The sequence below is a fragment of the Phyllobates terribilis genome, unplaced genomic scaffold (genome assembly GCF_046119375.1).
Source record: "Phyllobates terribilis strain yellow unplaced genomic scaffold, ASM4611937v1 Scaffold_3__8_contigs__length_932513732, whole genome shotgun sequence".
In the NCBI taxonomy this organism is placed as follows: Eukaryota; Metazoa; Chordata; class Amphibia; order Anura; family Dendrobatidae; genus Phyllobates; species Phyllobates terribilis.
Genome location: NW_027362763.1, coordinates 689496315 through 689513963, shown reverse-complemented (window position 1 = coordinate 689513963; position 17649 = coordinate 689496315). Strand labels below are relative to the sequence as shown.

Below are 17649 nucleotides of genomic sequence, written 5' to 3'. Positions count from 1 at the left end.
CGGGGACGGTTTTAGCTATGGCTAACTGCACTGGAGAGGATACTCCGATGCCCCCCACTAGACCCAGGATGTAAGCCTTAGGATTAATGGAAATTGGAGTGTTGAAGACCTCACCAAGGTCTCCCATAGCTCACCCATCTGGGAACATGACCAAAACATATGGATCAAATCTGCTCCCTCTTTCCTACATCAGGGACAACGGTAGTCAGCTCTGAGACCCATCTGATATAGTGCTTTTGGGGTGCTATAGACTCTATGAGTCAAGAATAATTGTGACCTCCTCTGGGCTGTGTTGAGTCCAAGATGTCCTACCATTCTTCCATAGATATATTTCCCACATCTCTCTCCCACCAGTCATAAGGTCCCCCAAGATTCTTGGTAGCAGAATTATACATCAAGGAGATAATACCCTTGGCAGTTTTACTCCTCTCCACATAGCCATAGTCCCACCATGTTTTATGCATAATTAGTAGGGTAGGGAAACCTTAAATTTATGTCCAGGAACTATTTGAGCGATCCCAGTGCACTGACAGTTCTTGTTCTTCCTTGCGGTTGCCCTGCAGCTCTCTTTATCTGCTGATGACTTCCATGGAAAAATTCTGCCCGGAAGCCACTGTCACAAGACAGATCTGCGGTGCAATCCTCAGGAATCGTACCGGATTCTTCCAGCAATGAAAACTTAGTTTAGAAAGTTTTTAATACATATTTACTACAATGTGATAGCAGCTAAAATTTACAATACCTGTAGCTTTCTGGTGTAAAAAAAAGAAGTGCATGTCACGGCAGAGCATGCTGAATCTTCTAGTTCTACACAGAGGGGAGAAGCTGCTGCCCGACACCACTGACAATTCTTACCGCATTATGGGTAAGTGTAGTCTGATCCTACAGACATTTAGTGCTGTGCAAAATATTTAGGCTAGTGGGGAAAAAATGCTTTAAAATAATAGAAGTGTTAAAAATAAATTATCAGTTAACAAAATGAAAAGTGAATGAATTAAAGAAAAATCTAAATCTAATCAATACTTGGTGACCACCCTTTGCCTTCATCACTTCTCGTCACTTATACCTTTGTGAAAGAACTCGGCAGGACGATCCTCCAAACATCTTAGAGAATTGACCCCAGATCTTCTGTGTATGAGGATTGTGCGGATCCCTCTGTCTCTTCATGTGATCCCATACAGACTGGATGATATGAGATCAGGGATCATTGTTTGTATATTTGGGGTCATTGTCTGGCTGCAGAATACATTTGGAGCCTTCTTGATGGTATTACATGATGGATAAGTATTTGCCTTTATTTCTCAGCATTGAGGACACCATCGATCATGACCAAATTCCCAACTGGGACTTCTAGTTCTGCAACCCCCTAAAAGTCATCACTGCACATACAGCTCCCACTATTCCCTGCCATAATAATAAACTTTTAGAAATACAGGTTGTTCAGCATGCAGGGATTTCTAGTTCTCCATCTCCAGCATGCAGTACTGGATTGGGCATACTGGGACTTCTAGTTCTACAACCCCCTAAAAATCTTCACTGCACATAAACCTCCCACTAATCCCTGCCCATAATACACTTTTAGAAATACAGGTTGTTCAGCATGCTGGGTTTTCTAGTTCTCCACTCCCTGCATGCAATAGTAGAAATGCAGCATGCTGAGCCTTGTAGTTCTACAACCTCCTAAGTGTCATCACTGCACTAAAAGCTCCCACTATTCACTGCCAATAATACACTAGAAATACTTGAAATAGAGCATGCTGGGATTTCTAGTTCTCCACCCCTAGTATGCAGTAGTAGAGATGCAGCATGCAGGGATTTCTAGTTCTCCACCTCCAGCATTCAGTAGTAGAGATGCAGCATGCTGGGATTTCTAGTTCTCCGCCTCCAGCATGCACTAGTAGAGATGCAGCACGCTGGGATTTCTAGTTCTCCACCTCCAGCATGCAGTAGTAGAGATGCAGAACGCTGGGATTTCTAGTTCTCCACCTCCAGCATGAAGTAGTAGAGATGCAGCACGCTGGGATTTCTAGTTCTCCACCTCCAACATGCAGTAGTAGATATGCAGAACGCTGGGATTTCTAGTTCTCCACCTCCAGCATGAAGTAGTAGAGATGCAGCACGCTGGGATTTCTAGTTCTCCACCTCCAACATGCAGTAGTAGAGATGCAGCACGCTGGGATTTCTAGTTCTCCACCTCCAGCATGCAGTAGTAGAGATGCAGAACGCTGGGATTTCTAGTTCTCCACCTCCAGCATGAAATAGTAGAGATGCAGCACGCTGGGATTTCTAGTTCTCCACCTCCAACATGCAGTAGTAGATATGCAGCACGCAGGGATTTCTAGTTCTCCACCCCCAGCATGCAGTAGTAGAGATGCAGCACGCTGGGATTTCTAGTTCTCCACCTCCAACATGCAGTAGTAGATATGCAACACGCTGGGATTTCTAGTTCTCCACCTCCAGCATGCAGCAGTAGAGATGCAGCATGCTGGGATTTCTAGTTCTCCACCTCCAGCATGCAGTAGTAGATATACAGCACGCTGGGATTTCTAGTTCTCAGCTTCCAGCATGCAGTAGTAGAGATGCAGCATGCTGGGATTTCTAGTTCTCCACCTCCAGCATGTAGTAGTAGAGCTGCAGCATGCTGAGCCTTGTAGTTCTGCAGCAGCTCCCAGCTCTTCCTGGCTCCTGCCCTCTCTCTCTCTCTCCAGCAGTCTCCTCCTCCAGCTCCTTGCCTTGCTGTCTCCTGCTGACGTGTCTGCCTCTCTCTGCTCATGCTCTCTCCTCCTTTCCCCTCCATGTACAGGACACTGCCACCCTGCTGCTGACATGGCTGCAGCCAGAGCCCCCATCTGCCTCCTGCTCCTGCTCTGGCCGCCCCTGCTCCCATTGCTCAGCAGCAGCGCAGCCCAGGACAGGAGGTTCTCAGAGAGGAAGCGCTGCGCAGACCCCGAATGTAGCAGTGAGTACAGGGGATTGTTACATTCTATCTCTGTGGGGGGGAGGGGGGATCAGAGGGTCTGGAGGGGTGTGGAGAGGGGCACTCACAACCCCCACCCCCAAAACACCCCCCCATAGCTCACTCCTGAGACTTGTGGCACTGTTGTGCTGCACTTTTATGTCTTTATGACTGCAGCTATCACCTGGCACACTTGGACTCTGATAACACTTGGACACTGTTGCATTGGATGACTTCTCCACCTATCACTCCAGTGTTAGACTTTGTTTCTAATTTGGAGCAGTTCTCCTTTAAGATCATCAGAGATGGGTTAATACTGCTGATAAGCGGAGCATCCATGGCGACAAAACAAGCGTATTTCTAGTATATCTAGGGCTGACTCATCATTTATTTGTTTCTTGTTCTTTTTTTTTTTACACTTGTGGATTTTTGCACCAAATTCATCAATATAATACAGGAGCAGGAGAGCGCAAAAGCGCAAATAGGGTCTTACCTGATTAAAAAGGTAAAAAAGGTTTTGTTAACCTGGTAGAGTTGTGTTCACACAGCAATATAGAGGCATAGAATTACAGCTGCTGCAGGTCCATAGGTTATCCCACCAGTAAAGTGTAAAAAAAGGGGGGAAAACGTGGATAATCCGCGCTGCTGGTCAGTAGGAAGGTAAATCCTGTGGTTTTATTTGTCGACGCGTTTCGCAGTTTTCATTCTTCAAGGTTATCTCCTGAGGAAGTATGGAAACTTCGAAACGCGTCGACAAATAACAGCGCAATCATATAATTGTGTATCCTGGATTTACATTCCTATTTACCAGCAGCGCTGATTATCCACGTTTTTTTCCCCCTATATTTCAATTCTTCTATATTGCGCACGGTGTTTGAATTTTGCATATATTCAAAGATTTATTTATTTTTTTTGCTCACTAGTTTCACCTAAATTCTGAACTGCATAAAAAAACAGAGATGAGACCAATTTTGCACTGGAGTACAAAAGCGCAAAACTTTTGCAACATTTTGAAAAGTGACAAATGATGAATTAAGCTAAAGTATCTGGATGATAGAGTTGAGCGAAAAGATTGGAAAGTTGGTAGTCTGAGGTCACCAGATAGGAGAGCTGGAAACCTACTACCTACGGCATCCTGGCTCCCCTTCTGATTAGTAGGGCCGGCACTACTTTATCAAAAAATGATGTAAACGGGCTTACTAATGAGATAGGGTACCACAGATGCCGCTGGTAGGACGAGGTCCATAGGGCTCTTGGCCACGGAATACTGACATGGCTGCTGGACCAGCGTCCTGCAAATTTGCATGGCCTTCTCAGGGGCACAAACAGACTGAAGAGGGCCACTGTGCGGAAACATTACAGTCCAATAATGTGTCTGTGACAGAAGGTTTTTGCCTTTTTGGAGGTGGCTCCCCCAGCTCTGGGGCCCTGTGTAGCTGCCCAGGTTGCCCTGATGGTGTGTCCGCCCCTGCTCCTGTTTGTATAATTGCGCAAAACGGTGACACCGCACCCTCCCAAACCGGAGATAGTTACAACATATATTCATTTCTGGAAGAAACTCATAAAATGTACAGATAACTCGCTGCATCTGAACCGCGGCAGTGCAAATATTGACTTGACCCCTGCACTCCGAGCGCAGCTCCGGAGAAAGCGTTTCATCGTGGACTGTATTTATTAAAGGTGCTTTTAGAGAACAGGAAAATCCCGAAAAGTTGCCCTGCACTGATAAGCTGAGGACATTTTTCTCCTTCCCCTGCCACTTTTTGTGTGACAATTGCAATGAAAAGTTGTGGCCTCCATCGTGACGTAACACGACTACAGTGCCCTAGACGATTGTGGATTTTTTTTCCTGGTGTTGCAAATAAAATTTACGTTCTTTACTCTACATTTGATGTCTATTCTAATTTAATGAGGACCTGTCACTTGCCATAAATATGTACATTTTTATCTGGTGTAAATGCCGCCGTTCTCTTGAATCCGGCGTTGTTTTTCTTTCGTTCCTGCGCCTCTCTATTCCTGAGATATGTCCACTTCTTCTCTGCGCGTAAATCTAGTATTTTTTTAGCCAACTGGGTGTGGTCATCAGTGGTGCCTTGTGGAAGACCCCACCTCCTTGGCTTAAAATCTTAGATTTACACACAGGGAAGAAAGGGCCATATCTCAGGAATAGAGAGACGCAGGGACAAAAGAAAAACAACGCCGGATTCAAGAGAATAGCGGCATTTATTTACACCATTAAAAAATAGATATTTTTGACAAGTGACAGGCCATCTTTAAAGGGGTTCTCCGAGTATTTAACATTGTTGGTTAGGTCACTCATACTAGTTTGGTGGGGTTTTGAGCTCTGCCTCTAGGACCCTTCTGAGACCCTCAATGATCATACATTAAAGGATTACATGACCATAGACAGAGCACTTCTTTCTCTACAGCAGCATGCCGAGTCCTTACATATCCGCAATATGAAATAGTAGGCAATCCATGAGACACTGTATTCTGTCCTACAAGCACAACGTCTAATACTGCAAGCAAGAGGGAACGCTACAATTATTTTAGTGCAGATTGAGCCCGTAGGAGTGTATGGGCACCATGTTACGGAGTCATACAATGTGGATCCATAATATGTTGTGTGCATTGGCTCATAGGGTTGCTGCACAAGGGACCGGAGCCTGTATAGGTTCTGTTGGGCATATGTGGAGGCCATACTGGCTTTGTTAGGCACGTACAGTACCAAAATGATCTTTTCTAGATTCTAGAGTCAGTGCTTTAGTAGAGTCCCCATGTACGCCTATGGAAGTCCTAAGACAGCTCCATATAATATGGCTGTGTGTATAAGCCCCTACCCTACAGCGGGCGTCTAATGCGTACGGGAGAAATGGGTATCGTGTATGATGTGAAGTCATATTATATAAATATATATATATATATATATATATACACATAGATATGTATGTATGTGTGTGTATACATGTATATATATTTATTTATGACATAGATGGATATATAGATTTGTGTGTACATATATCTATAGATGACGAAGATGAATATATAGATTTGTGTGTGTACCGTATATATATATATATATATATATATATACCGTATAGATATATAGATATACACATATAGATATATATATATAAAATATATAGATAGATAGATAGATAGATAGATAATGTTATTTATTTCCATTCTTTTCCGCTCTTTCCCCAGAATTAATGTGCAGGGGTAAAGCCATACAAGATTTCACGGGGCCGGACTGTCGTTTTGTGAATATTAAAAAGGATGAAACAATATATGTCTACTACATGTTAATGGGGAGATCGATGGACCTTTGGGCAGGAAGTGTAAGTAACCATCTGTTATCACTGTGCAGTTCTTTTTGGCTTAGTGATTTCCATGGAAACGAGGCCTAGTGAGGAGATGAAGCCTGGCCTTGGTGTCTGACTGTAAAGGAATGATTGAGCTGCCTGACATGCGGAGTCCTTGGCCGAGGGTGAAGGACATATGGGGGAAGACTTACTAATTGAATAATGGTGTTTTTGTGTCATAATGGTGCTCCATATTGATGAAGGCTCCACAAGTAATGGCAGACTTCCTTAAAAAGGGAGATCTGGACGAGCTAACAAGTCTGCCAGACGCTGCATTCTAGATGGATTCTGCTTCCTGTCACCACAGACAGCACCATAGTACAAGGACTGACCGTGATGGCACCGGGAGGGCAGGAACGAGGGGAGGCGACTCTGGGCTTTGTATTTAGTTGTGGGGGTCCGTGTTTATTTAGGGGATCTGAGGTTTGTATTTGTTTTCAAGGCCTGAACTACTTTAAGTGGTCTGTATTAGTTTAGGGGGTCTGGGATCCATATTAGTTTATGGTGTCTGTATTAGTTTAGGGGGTCTGCTCTGGGACCTGTATTAGTTTAGGGGATCTGCTCTGGGACCTGTATTAGTTTAGGGGGTCTGTTCTGGGATCTGTATTAGTTTAGGGGGTCTGCTCTGAGGTCTGTATTAGTTTATGGGATCTGCTCTGGGACCTGTATTAGTTTAGGGGGTCTGCTCTGGGATCTGTATTAGTTTAGGGCGTCTGTTCTGGGATCTGCATTAGTTTAAGGGGTCTGCTCTGAGGTCTGTATTAGTTTAGGGGATCTGCTCTGGGACCTGTATTAGTTTAGGGGGTCTGTTCTGGGATCTGTATTAGTTTAGGGGGTCTGCTCTGGGACCTGTATTAGTTTAGGGGGTCTGCTCTGGGGTCTGTATTAGTGTAGGGGGTGTGCTCTGAGGACCTGTATTAGCTTAGGGGGTCTGCTCTGGGATCTGTATTAGTTTAGGGGATCCTCTCTGAGGTCTGTATTAGTTTAGGGGGTCTGTTCTGGGATCTGTATTAGTTTAGGGGGTCTGTTCTGGGATCTGTATTAGTTTAGGGGTTCTGCTCTGGGACCTGTATTAGTTTAGGGGATCCTCTCTGAGGTCTGTATTAGTTTAGGGGATCTGCTCTGAGGTCTTTATTATTTTAGGGGGTTTGCTCTGAGTTCTCTATTAGTTTAGGGGGTCTGCTCTGGATCTGTATTAGTTTAGGGGGTCTGCTCTGGGATCTGTATTAGGCCTGTTCTGAGGTCTGTATTAGTTTAGGGGGACTGCTCTGAGGTCTGTATTAGTTTAGGGGGTCTGTTCTGGGATCTGTATTAGTTTAGGGGGTCTGCTCTGGGACCTGTATTAGTTTAGGGGATCCTCTCTGAGGTCTGTATTAGTTTATGGGATCTGCTCTGAGGTCTGTATTATTTTAGGGGGTTTGCTCTGAGGTCTGTATTAGTTTAGGGGGTCTGCTCTGGATCTGTATTAGTTTAAGGGGTGTGCTCTGGGATCTGTATTAGGTCTGTTCTGAGGTCTGTATTAGTTTAGGGGTCTGCTCTGAGGTCTGTATTAGTTTAGGGGGTCTGCTCTGGGATCTGTATTAGTTTAGGGGGTCTGCTCTGGGATCTGTATTAGTTTAGGGGGTCTGCTCTGAGGTCTCTTTTACTTTAGGGGATCCTCTCTGGGACCTGTATTAGTTTAGGAGGTCTGTTCTGGGATCTGTATTAGCTTAGGGGGTCTCCTTTGAGGTCTGTATTAGTTTAGGGGATCTGCTCTGGTACCTGTATTAGTTTAGGGGGGTCTGTTCTTGGATCTGTATTAGTTTAGGGGGTCTGCTTTGAGGTCTGTATTAGTTTAGGGGGTCTGCTCTGAGGACCTGTATTAGTTTAGGGGGTCTGCTCTGAGGACCTGTATTAGTTTAGGGGGTCTGCTCTGGGGTCTGTATTAGTTTAGGGGATCCTCTCTGAGGTCTGTATTAGTTTAGGGGGTCTGTTCTTGGATCTGTATTAGTTTAGGGGGTCTGCTTTGAGGTCTGTATTAGTTTAGGGGGTCTGCTCTGAGGACCTGTATTAGTTTAGGGGGTCTGCTCTGAGGACCTGTATTAGTTTAGGGGGTCTGCTCTGGGGTCTGTATTAGTTTAGGGGATCCTCTCTGAGGTCTGTATTAGTTTAGGGGGTCTGTTCTGGGATCTGTATTAGTTTAGGGGGCCTGTTCTGGGATCTGTATTAGTTTAGGGGGTCTGCTCTGAGGTCTGTATTAGTTTAGGGGGTCTGCTCTGAGGTCTGTATTAGTTTAGGGGGTCTGCTCTGAGACCTGTATTAGTTTAGGGGGTCTGTTCTGGGATCTGTATTATTTTAGGGGGTCTGTTCTGGGATCTGTATTAGTTTAGGGGGTCCGCTCTGAGGTCTGTATTAGTTTAGGGGGTCTTGCTCTGGGACCTGTATTAGTTTAGGGGGTCTGTTCTGGGATCTGTATTAGTTTAGGGGATCTGCTCTGGGACCTGTATTAGTTTAGGGGGTCTGTTCTGGGATCTGTATTAGTTTAGGTGGTCTGCTCTGGGACCTGTATTAGTTTGGGGGTCTGTTCTGGGATCTGTATTAGTTTAGGGGGTCTATTCTGGGATCTGTATTAGTTTAGGGGGTCTGCTCTGCGGTCTGTATTAGTTTAGGGGGTCTGCTCTGAGACCTGTATTAGTTTAGGGGATCTGCTCTGGTACCTGTATTAGTTTAGGGGGTCTGTTCTGGGATCTGTATTAGTTTAGGGGATCTGCTCTGGGACCTGTATTAGTTTAGGGGGTCTGTTCTGGGATCTGTATTAGTTTAGGGGGTCTGCTCTGGGACCTGTATTAGTTTAAGGGGTCTGTTCTGGGATCTGTATTAGTTTAGGGGGTCTGCTCTGGGACCTGTATTAGTTTAGGGGGTCTGTTCTGGGATCTGTATTAGTTTAGGGGGTCTGCTCTGAGGTCTTTATTAGTTTAGGGGGTCTGCTCTGGGACCTGTATTAGTTTAGGGGGTCTGCTCTGGGACCTTTATTAATTTAGGGGGTCTGCTCTGGGACCTGTATTAGTTTAGGGGATCTTGTCTGGGGTCTGTTACATGGTTTGGTCTTCTTATTTAGGTATTCGGATTGGAGTTAGATTTCTGCATTTATTTAGGGGTCTGTATTAGTTTAGGGGGTCCGCTTTGCAGTCTGTATTAGTTTAGGAAGCAAGGTGTCTATTTATTTAAAGGTCTGTATTAGTTTAGGGGGTCTGGTCCGGGGTCTATATTAGTTTAGGGGGTCTCTTCTGGGGTCTGTATTAGTTACAGGGGTCTGCATTAGTTTAGGGGATCTGCTCTGACTTCTTTGTTAGTTTAGGGGGTCTGCTCTGAGGTCTGTATTAGTTTAGGGGGTCTACTCTGAGGTTTGTATTAGTTTAGGGGGTCTGCTCTGAGTTCTGTTTAGAGGCTTTGGTCTTCTGTTTGCATTTATTTAAGGATTTGGATTGTAATTAGAATTCTGCATTTATTTACGGGTCTGTATTAGTTTAGTGGGTCTGCTCTGAGTTCTGTATTAGTTTATTGGGTCTGGTCTGCTGACTTTATTAGTTTAGAAGTTTAGTCTGCGGTTTGTATTCGTTTAGGGGGTCTGCATTAGTTAGGGGATCTACTCTGGGGTCTGTATTAGTTTAGGGGTCTGCTCTGGGGTCTGTATTAGTTTAGGGGGTCTGCTATGGGGTCGGTATTAGTTTAGGGGGTCTGTTCTGGGATCTGTATTAGTTTAGGGGGCCTGTTCTGGGATCTGTATTAGTTTAGGGGGTCTGCTTTGAGGTCTGTATTAGTTTAGGGGGTCTGTTCTGGGATCTGTATTAGTTTAGGGGGTCCGCTCTGAGGTCTGTATTAGTTTAGGGGGTCTTGCTCTGGGACCTGTATTAGTTTAAGGGGTCTGTTCTGGGATCTGTATTAGTTTAGGGGGTCTGCTCTGGGACCTGTATTAGTTTAAGGGGTCTGTTCTGGGATCTGTATTAGTTTAGGGGGTCTGTTCTGGGACCTGTATTAGTTTAGGGGGTCTGTTCTGGGATCTGTATTAGTTTAGGGCGTCTGCTCTGAGGTCTGTATTAGTTTAGGGGGTCTGCTCTGAGGACCTATATTAGTTTAGGGGGTCTGCTCTGGGATCTGTATTAGTTTAGGGGATCCTCTCTGAGGTCTGTATTAGTTTAGGGGGTCTGTTCTGGGATTTGTATTAGTTTAGGGGGTCTGTTCTGGGATCTGTATTAGTTTAGGGGGTCTGCTCTGAAGTCTGTATTAGTTTAGGGGGTCTGCTCTGGGACCTGTATTAGTTTAGGGGATCCTCTCTGAGGTCTGTATTAGTTTAGGGGATCTGCTCTGAGGTCTGTATTAGTTTAGGGGGTCTGCTCTGGGACCTGTATTAGTTTAGGGGGTCTGCTTTGTGATCTGTATTATGTCTGCTCTGAGGTCTGTATTAGTTTAGGTGGTCTGCTCTGAGGTCTGTATTAGTTTAGGGGGTCTGCTCTGGGATCTGTATTAGTTTAGGGGGTCTGTTCTGGGATCTGTATTAGTTTAAGGGGTCTGCTCTGAGGTCTGTATTAGTTTAGGGGATCTGCTCTGGGACCTGTATTAGTTTAGGGGGGCTGTTCTGGGATCTGTATTAGTTTAGGGGGTCTGCTCTGGGGTCTGTATTTGTGTAGGGGGTCTGCTGTGAGGACCTGTATTAGCTTAGGGGCTCTGCTCTTGGATCTGTATTAGTTTAGGGGATCCTCTCTGAGGTCTGTATTAATTTAGGGGGTCTGTTCTGGGATCTGTATTAGTTTAGGGGGTCTGTTCTGGGATCTGTATTAGTTTAAGGGGTCTGCTCTGAGGTCTGTATTAGTTTAGGGGATCTGCTCTGGGACCTGTATTAGTTTAGGGGGGCTGTTCTGGGATCTGTATTAGTTTAGGGGGGCTGTTCTGGGATCTGTATTAGTTTAGGGGGTCTGCTCTGAGGTCTGTATTAGTTTAGGGGGTCTGCTCTGAGGACCTATATTAGTTTAGGGGGTCTGCTCTGGGATCTGTATTAGTTTAGGGGATCCACTCTGAGGTCTGTATTAGTTTAGGGGGTCTGTTCTGGGATTTGTATTAGTTTAGGGGGGTCTGTTCCGGGATCTGTATTAGTTTAGGGGGTCTGCTCTGAAGTCTGTATTAGTTTAGGGGGTCTGCTCTGGGACCTGTATTAGTTTAGGGGATCCTCTCTGAGGTCTGTATTAGTTTAGGGGATCTGCTCTGAGGTCTGTATTAGTTTAGGGGGTCTGCTCTGGGACCTGTATTAGTTTAGGGGGTCTGCTCTGGGATCTGTATTAGTTTAGGGGGTCTGTTCTGGGATCTGTGTTAGTTTAAGGGGTCTGCTCTGAGGTCTGTATTAGTTTAGGGGATCTGCTCTGGGACCTGTATTAGTTTAGGGGGGCTGTTCTGGGATCTGTATTAGTTTAGGGGGTCTGCTCTGGGGTCTGTATTTGTGTAGGGGGTCTGCTGTGAGGACCTGTATTATTTTAGGGGGTTTGCTCTGAGGTCTGTATTAGTTTAGGGGGTCTGCTCTGGATCTGTATTAGTTTAGGGGATCCTCTCTGAGGTCTGTATTAATTTAGGGGGTCTGTTCTGGGATCTGTATTAGTTTAGGGGGTCTGCTCTGGGACCTGTATTAGTTTAGGGGATCCTCTCTGAGGTCTGTATTAGTTTATGGGATCTGCTCTGAGGTCTGTATTATTTTAGGGGGGTTTGCTCTGAGGTCTGTATTAGTTTAGGGGGTCTGCTCTGGATCTGTATTAGTTTAGGGGGTCTGCTCTGGGATCTGTATTAGGTCTGTTCTGAGGTCTGTATTAGTTTAGGCGTCTGCTCTGAGGTCTGTATTAGTTTAGGGGGTCTGCTCTGGGATCTGTATTAGTTTAGGGGGTCTGCTTTGAGGTCTCTTTTAGTTTAGGGGATCCGCTCTGGGAACTGTATTAGTATAGGAGGTCTGTTCTGGGATCTGTATTAGCTTAGGGGGTCTCCTCTGAGGTCTGTATTAGTTTAGGGGATCTGCTCTGGTATCTGTATTAGTTTAGGGGGGTCTGTTCTTGGATCTGTATTAGTTTAGGGGGTCTGCTTTGAGGTCTGTATTAGTTTAGGGGGTCTGCTCTGAGGACCTGTATTAGTTTAGGGGGTCTGCTCTGAGGATCTGTATTAGTTTAGGGGGTCTGCTCTGGGGTCTGTATTAGTTTAGGGGATCCTCTTTGAGGTCTGTATTAGTTTAGGGGGTCTGTTCTGGGATCTGTATTAGTTTAGGGGGCCTGTTCTGGGATCTGTATTAGTTTAGGGGGTCTGCTCTGAGGTCTGTATTAGTTTAGGGGGTCTGCTCTGAGGTCTGTATTAGTTTAGGGGGTCTGCTCTGAGGTCTGTATTAGTTTAGGGGGTCTGCTCTGAGACCTGTATTAGTTTAGGGGGTCTGTTCTGGGATCTGTATTATTTTAGGGGGTCTGTTCTGGGATCTGTATTATTTTAGGGGGTCCGCTCTGAGGTCTGTATTAGTTTAGGGGGTCTTGCTCTGGGACCTGTATTAGTTTAGGGTGTCTGTTCTGGGATCTGTATTAGTTTAGGGGATCTGCTCTGGGACCTGTATTAGTTTAGGGGGTCTGTTCTGGGATCTGTATTAGTTTAGGTGGTCTGCTCTGGGACCTGTATTAGTTTGGGGGTCTGTTCTGGGATCTGTATTAGTTTAGGGGGTCTATTCTGGGATCTGTATTAGTTTAGGGGGTCTGCTCTGCGGTCTGTATTAGTGTAGGGGGTCTGCTCTGAGACCTGTATTAGTTTAGGGGATCAGCTCTGGTACCTGTATTAGTTTAGGGGGTCTGTTCTGGGATCTGTATTAGTTTAGGGGATCTGCTCTGGGACCTGTATTAGTTTAGGGGGTCTGTTCTGGGATCTGTATTAGTTTAGGGGGTCTGCTCTGGGACCTGTATTAGTTTAAGGGGTCTGTTCTGGGATCTGTATTAGTTTAGGGGGTCTGTTCTGGGACCTGTATTAGTTTAGGGGGTCTGTTCTGGGATCTGTATTAGTTTAGGGGGTCTGCTCTGCGGTCTGTATTAGTGTAGGGGGTCTGCTCTGAGACCTGTATTAGTTTAGGGGATCAGCTCTGGTACCTGTATTAGTTTAGGGGGTCTGTTCTGGGATCTGTATTAGTTTAGGGGATCTGCTCTGGGACCTGTATTAGTTTAGGGGGTCTGTTCTGGGATCTGTATTAGTTTAGGGGGTCTGCTCTGGGACCTGTATTAGTTTAAGGGGTCTGTTCTGGGATCTGTATTAGTTTAGGGGGTCTGTTCTGGGACCTGTATTAGTTTAGGGGGTCTGTTCTGGGATCTGTATTAGTTTAGGGGGTCTGCTCTGAGGTCTTTATTAGTTTAGGGGGTCTGCTCTGGGACCTGTATTAGTTTAGGGGGTCTGCTCTGGGACCTTTATTAGTTTAGGGGGTCTGCTCTGGGACCTGTATTAGTTTAGGGGATCTTGTCTGGGGTCTGTTACATGGTTTGGTCTTCTTATTTAGGTATTCGGATTGTAGTTAGATTTCTGCATTTATTTAGGGGTCTGTATTAGTTTAGGGGGTCCGCTTTTCAGTCTGTATTAGTTTAGGAAGCAAGGTGTCTATTTATTTAAAGGTCTGTATTAGTTTAGGGGGTCTGGTCCGGGGTCTATATTAGTTTAGGGGGTCTGTTCTGGGGTCTGTATTAGTTACAGGGGTCTGCATTAGTTTAGGGGATCTGCTCTGAGGTCTGTATTAGTTTAGGGGGTCTACTCTGAGGTCTGTATTAGTTTAGGGGGTCTGCTCTGAGTTCTGTTTAGAGGCTTTGGTCTTCTGTTTGCATTTATTTAAGGATTTGGATTGTAATTAGAATTCTGCATTTATTTACGGGTCTGTATTAGTTTAGGGGGTCTGCTCTGAGTTCTGTATTAGTTTATTGGGTCTGGTCTGCAAACTTTATTAGTTTAGAAGTTTAGTCTGCGGTTTGTATTCGTTTAGGGGGTCTGCATTAGTTAGGGGATCTACTCTGGGGTCTGTATTAGTTTAGGGGTCTGCTCTGGGGTCTGTATTAGTTTAGGGGGTCTGCTATGAGGTCTGTATTAGTTTAGGGGGTCTGCTCTGAGGTCTATATTAGTTTAGTGGGGGTCTGCTCTGAGGTCTGTATTAGTTTAGTGGGGATTTGCTCTGAGGTCTGTATTAGTTTAGTGGGGGTCTGCTCTGAGGTCTGTATTAGTTTAGGGGGTCTGCTCTATGGTCTGTATTAGTTTTGAGGATCTGCTCTGAGGTCTGTATTAGTTTAGAGTGTCTGTTCTAGGGTCTGTATTAGTTTAGGGGGTCTGTTCTGGGGTCTTTATTAGTTTTAGTTTTGAGGATCTGCTCTGGGGTCTGTTTAGAGGGTTTGGTCTTCTGTTTGCATTTATTTAGGAGTGTGTGTTAGTTTAGGAAGTAAGGTATCTATTTGTTTAGGGGTCTGATCAGAGGACTGCATGGCATTCAAGGTCTGGTGTTTACATTTAAGGGGTCTGTTCCGGAGTCTGCTGTCGCGCCCATTATGTTGTTGCTCTTCGAAAACTTTGGAGCTGACTGGCAATTTTTAATAAGTATTTCCTTGAAATGTGTGGAACCAACTTTGTGCCTTGTGAATATACTTTACGTAAGATAATAAATCCATGAAAACACTGGCGCGGTGCGGGACAGCGGTGCCCTTCTTGGCATGTTTGCTATTAATTTAAAAGTGTAAATTAAATTGATTTTATAAAGGTATACTGGGTACACTGGTGTGTTATTGCCATAGCTTACTGATCAGTACAGGCGTATGCAGGAGACACCAAACCAAAATGTTGGCATTTATAAGAAACAACTATTAAATTCAATATTCTGAGTATTTGGCGCTGCCCTTTACATTGAGGTTGTGGCGTACAGATCTCATTAATTCACCTGGGAAATGACTGCAGCCTCTGCAGCTTTCAAGTAGAAATCCCCAAAAATTCAGGATAATCTTTTGGATCTTTAAGGATATGAACACCTCTGGGGCAATTTCTTTTTCTTAAATGCATATATTTTGGGGTTAAAAAAAATATACCGGTATATATTTATTTTTTGCAGTTGCGTTTCATTAAAAAATTGGCTTTTACAGGCCAAATAATGAAAAGAGCATAAAGGCATTATGTGTCTTCTACTGACGTATATATAAAGGGCTTGTCCCATTAAATGTATACTCGCTGCTCATCCAACCACTGGGACCCTCCGCCATCCTGAAAAAAGGGGGTTCTCAAAATTACGAATGGAAATGGAAATGCACATGCGTGACCACTGCTCCATTCACTTCTATGAGAATAACAGTGGTACAGTATCTGTTTCCTTCGGTCCCATAGAAGTGAATGGAGCGGTAACCAAATATCTGCACTACTGCTCTATTCATTGGGACACCCCCGTTCTCAGGATCGCTGGGGTTCACATAGATCTGTCAAAACTGGAACAAACGTAAACATTTTTACAGGGAAATGATTCCATTTTTAACCGCACTGAATCTACTTGATCATTTCCCGCAGCATCAAAATGCAGTAAGATTTTTATCATAGATTTTGATGCAAATACGCAGAAATCTCAAGGCCGAAAGACCCTTTAACACAGGCAGATAATTGGCCCAATGAGCTTAGATTACTGTGCGCCGACCACCTCTGGTAAAATCATCGTTGTCAGCAGCACTTCTCCGGATGCAAACTGTATGGGGACCGAGTGATCCATTGTCCTGATTCAGTTGGGTTTTGCAAAACTCCTATCTCCCAGCTGCAGTTTGTTTAATTGAAAGCAATCTTCCCTTTGTTCACCCTCCCCAGGTCCAGAGCTGAGTCTGTGATGTTACTTCCAGTGTCTGTTATTGTCTGATGCCCTGACATCAAGTCGACAGCGCTGCAGCCAATCCAGGAGATGAGTTTCCGTCTGAGTCGACGGCACGAGCTGCTTAGAGCTCATTACTTGGCTGCTGCGCTGTCGATCAGTGACAGACATCAGCGCTGCAGACAATAACTGAGAGCAGTGGTAGAAACTCAGCGCTGGACCTGGAAGGACGAATAAAAGACAAAACTGCAGCCGGAGGACAGGGATTTTCCAACACTGGAAAACCCTTTTAAAGGGGCCATAAATCAAGGCTGATAAACGTATGATCGCCAATCAATATATCTGCTCACATTAACCTGCCTTCGAGCTGTGTCTGAACCACATTGCCGCATACTCCTTCCCACCCCTACATAGTGGTTGGAAAGTCTGTCTCTGACCTCCTTCACTGGTCGCTTATGACTCGAGCGAGAGAAAGCTGGACTCTTACTGCTACTTGTGAATGTATCTGAAAAGAAAAATGGCTACTTAGGCCCCCGCCATTGATTTCAACAAGAACCGGGCTCTGTCCGCAGCTGCTGGGATCGGAATTACTATAGATCCCTCAGGTTAATCCCTTAGATGCCGCGGTTAATAGCGAGTGCAGCATCGAAGGTGTTTGACATAAGCTGGAGATTGCCTCATCACACGTTATCGCCTTCCCGAAAAAGTTTACTTTTTTTGTGCAGGTGGAACATCCGTCTGAATGATCTTGTGGGTAATATGCAATGTTCTCATTAGATTGCGGTCGGAGCCCTTCAGTAATTGATAACTGGGCATCCTCTGGCAGGTTAACCCCTTAGATGCCAGGGTTATTAGCTGGATGGGAGGATGGGAGACTGTCTCCTTCTGGACATCGGCACGTCGTGATCGAGGGGTTTTAATGGTTTAACCATGGCAGGTATGACCTAATAATGGCTCCCGGGCCAGTCACATCTGGGGGGTTATTGCTAAGAGATTGGTGGGAGACAATCACTAGTCTTACATTTTTGTAGACTGGAGTACCATCTTACATAGGCCTTATGGATCCCGTAGAGAGATCTGTGCAGGTGTCGGGTGATGAAGGTCACTAGTGGTCATGGCCTGGTTTTACCTTGCGGCACGCTATTATTAGTGAGTGATATAATGGTGGTTTGTGGCGGTCAGAGCCGTTTCCTGTCTAATCAGAAGACTTGATGAAGGTTTATATTTAGCCTTCACTTCCTCTGGCGCTGGGCGCAGTGTCCTACATGGCAGCAGTTTATGGTGTTTACTAAGGTATCAGATACCGGGAATGAAAACTGATGTCGGGGCAGGGAGAGTTTAGTCTCTGTTCACATGTGGGATGTATATTTGGGGTATAAGAAGAAAGACCCAGTCTAGTGTAAACACTGCAGACAGTCACTGCTCAGTCTAGTGTAAACACTGCCACCTGTCATTGCATAGTCTAGTGTAAACACTGCAGA

General features: G+C 45.0%; 1 protein-coding gene across 2 annotated transcripts in view; it reads left to right on the top strand.

Annotated features, from left to right (window-relative positions):
• Positions 1 to 2708: 2708 nt before the first annotated feature.
• Positions 2709 to 17649, top strand: part of MIA3 (MIA SH3 domain ER export factor 3) — an 89971-nt gene continuing 75030 nt past the window's right edge. For both annotated transcript variants that reach the window (XM_073671897.1, XM_073671896.1), the window contains exons 1-2: positions 2709 to 2959; positions 6164 to 6297. In XM_073671897.1, the coding sequence (XP_073527998.1) occupies positions 2827 to 2959; positions 6164 to 6297 (267 nt within the window). In that variant the 5' untranslated portion in view covers positions 2709 to 2826. The remainder of the gene's footprint in view (positions 2960 to 6163; positions 6298 to 17649) is intronic.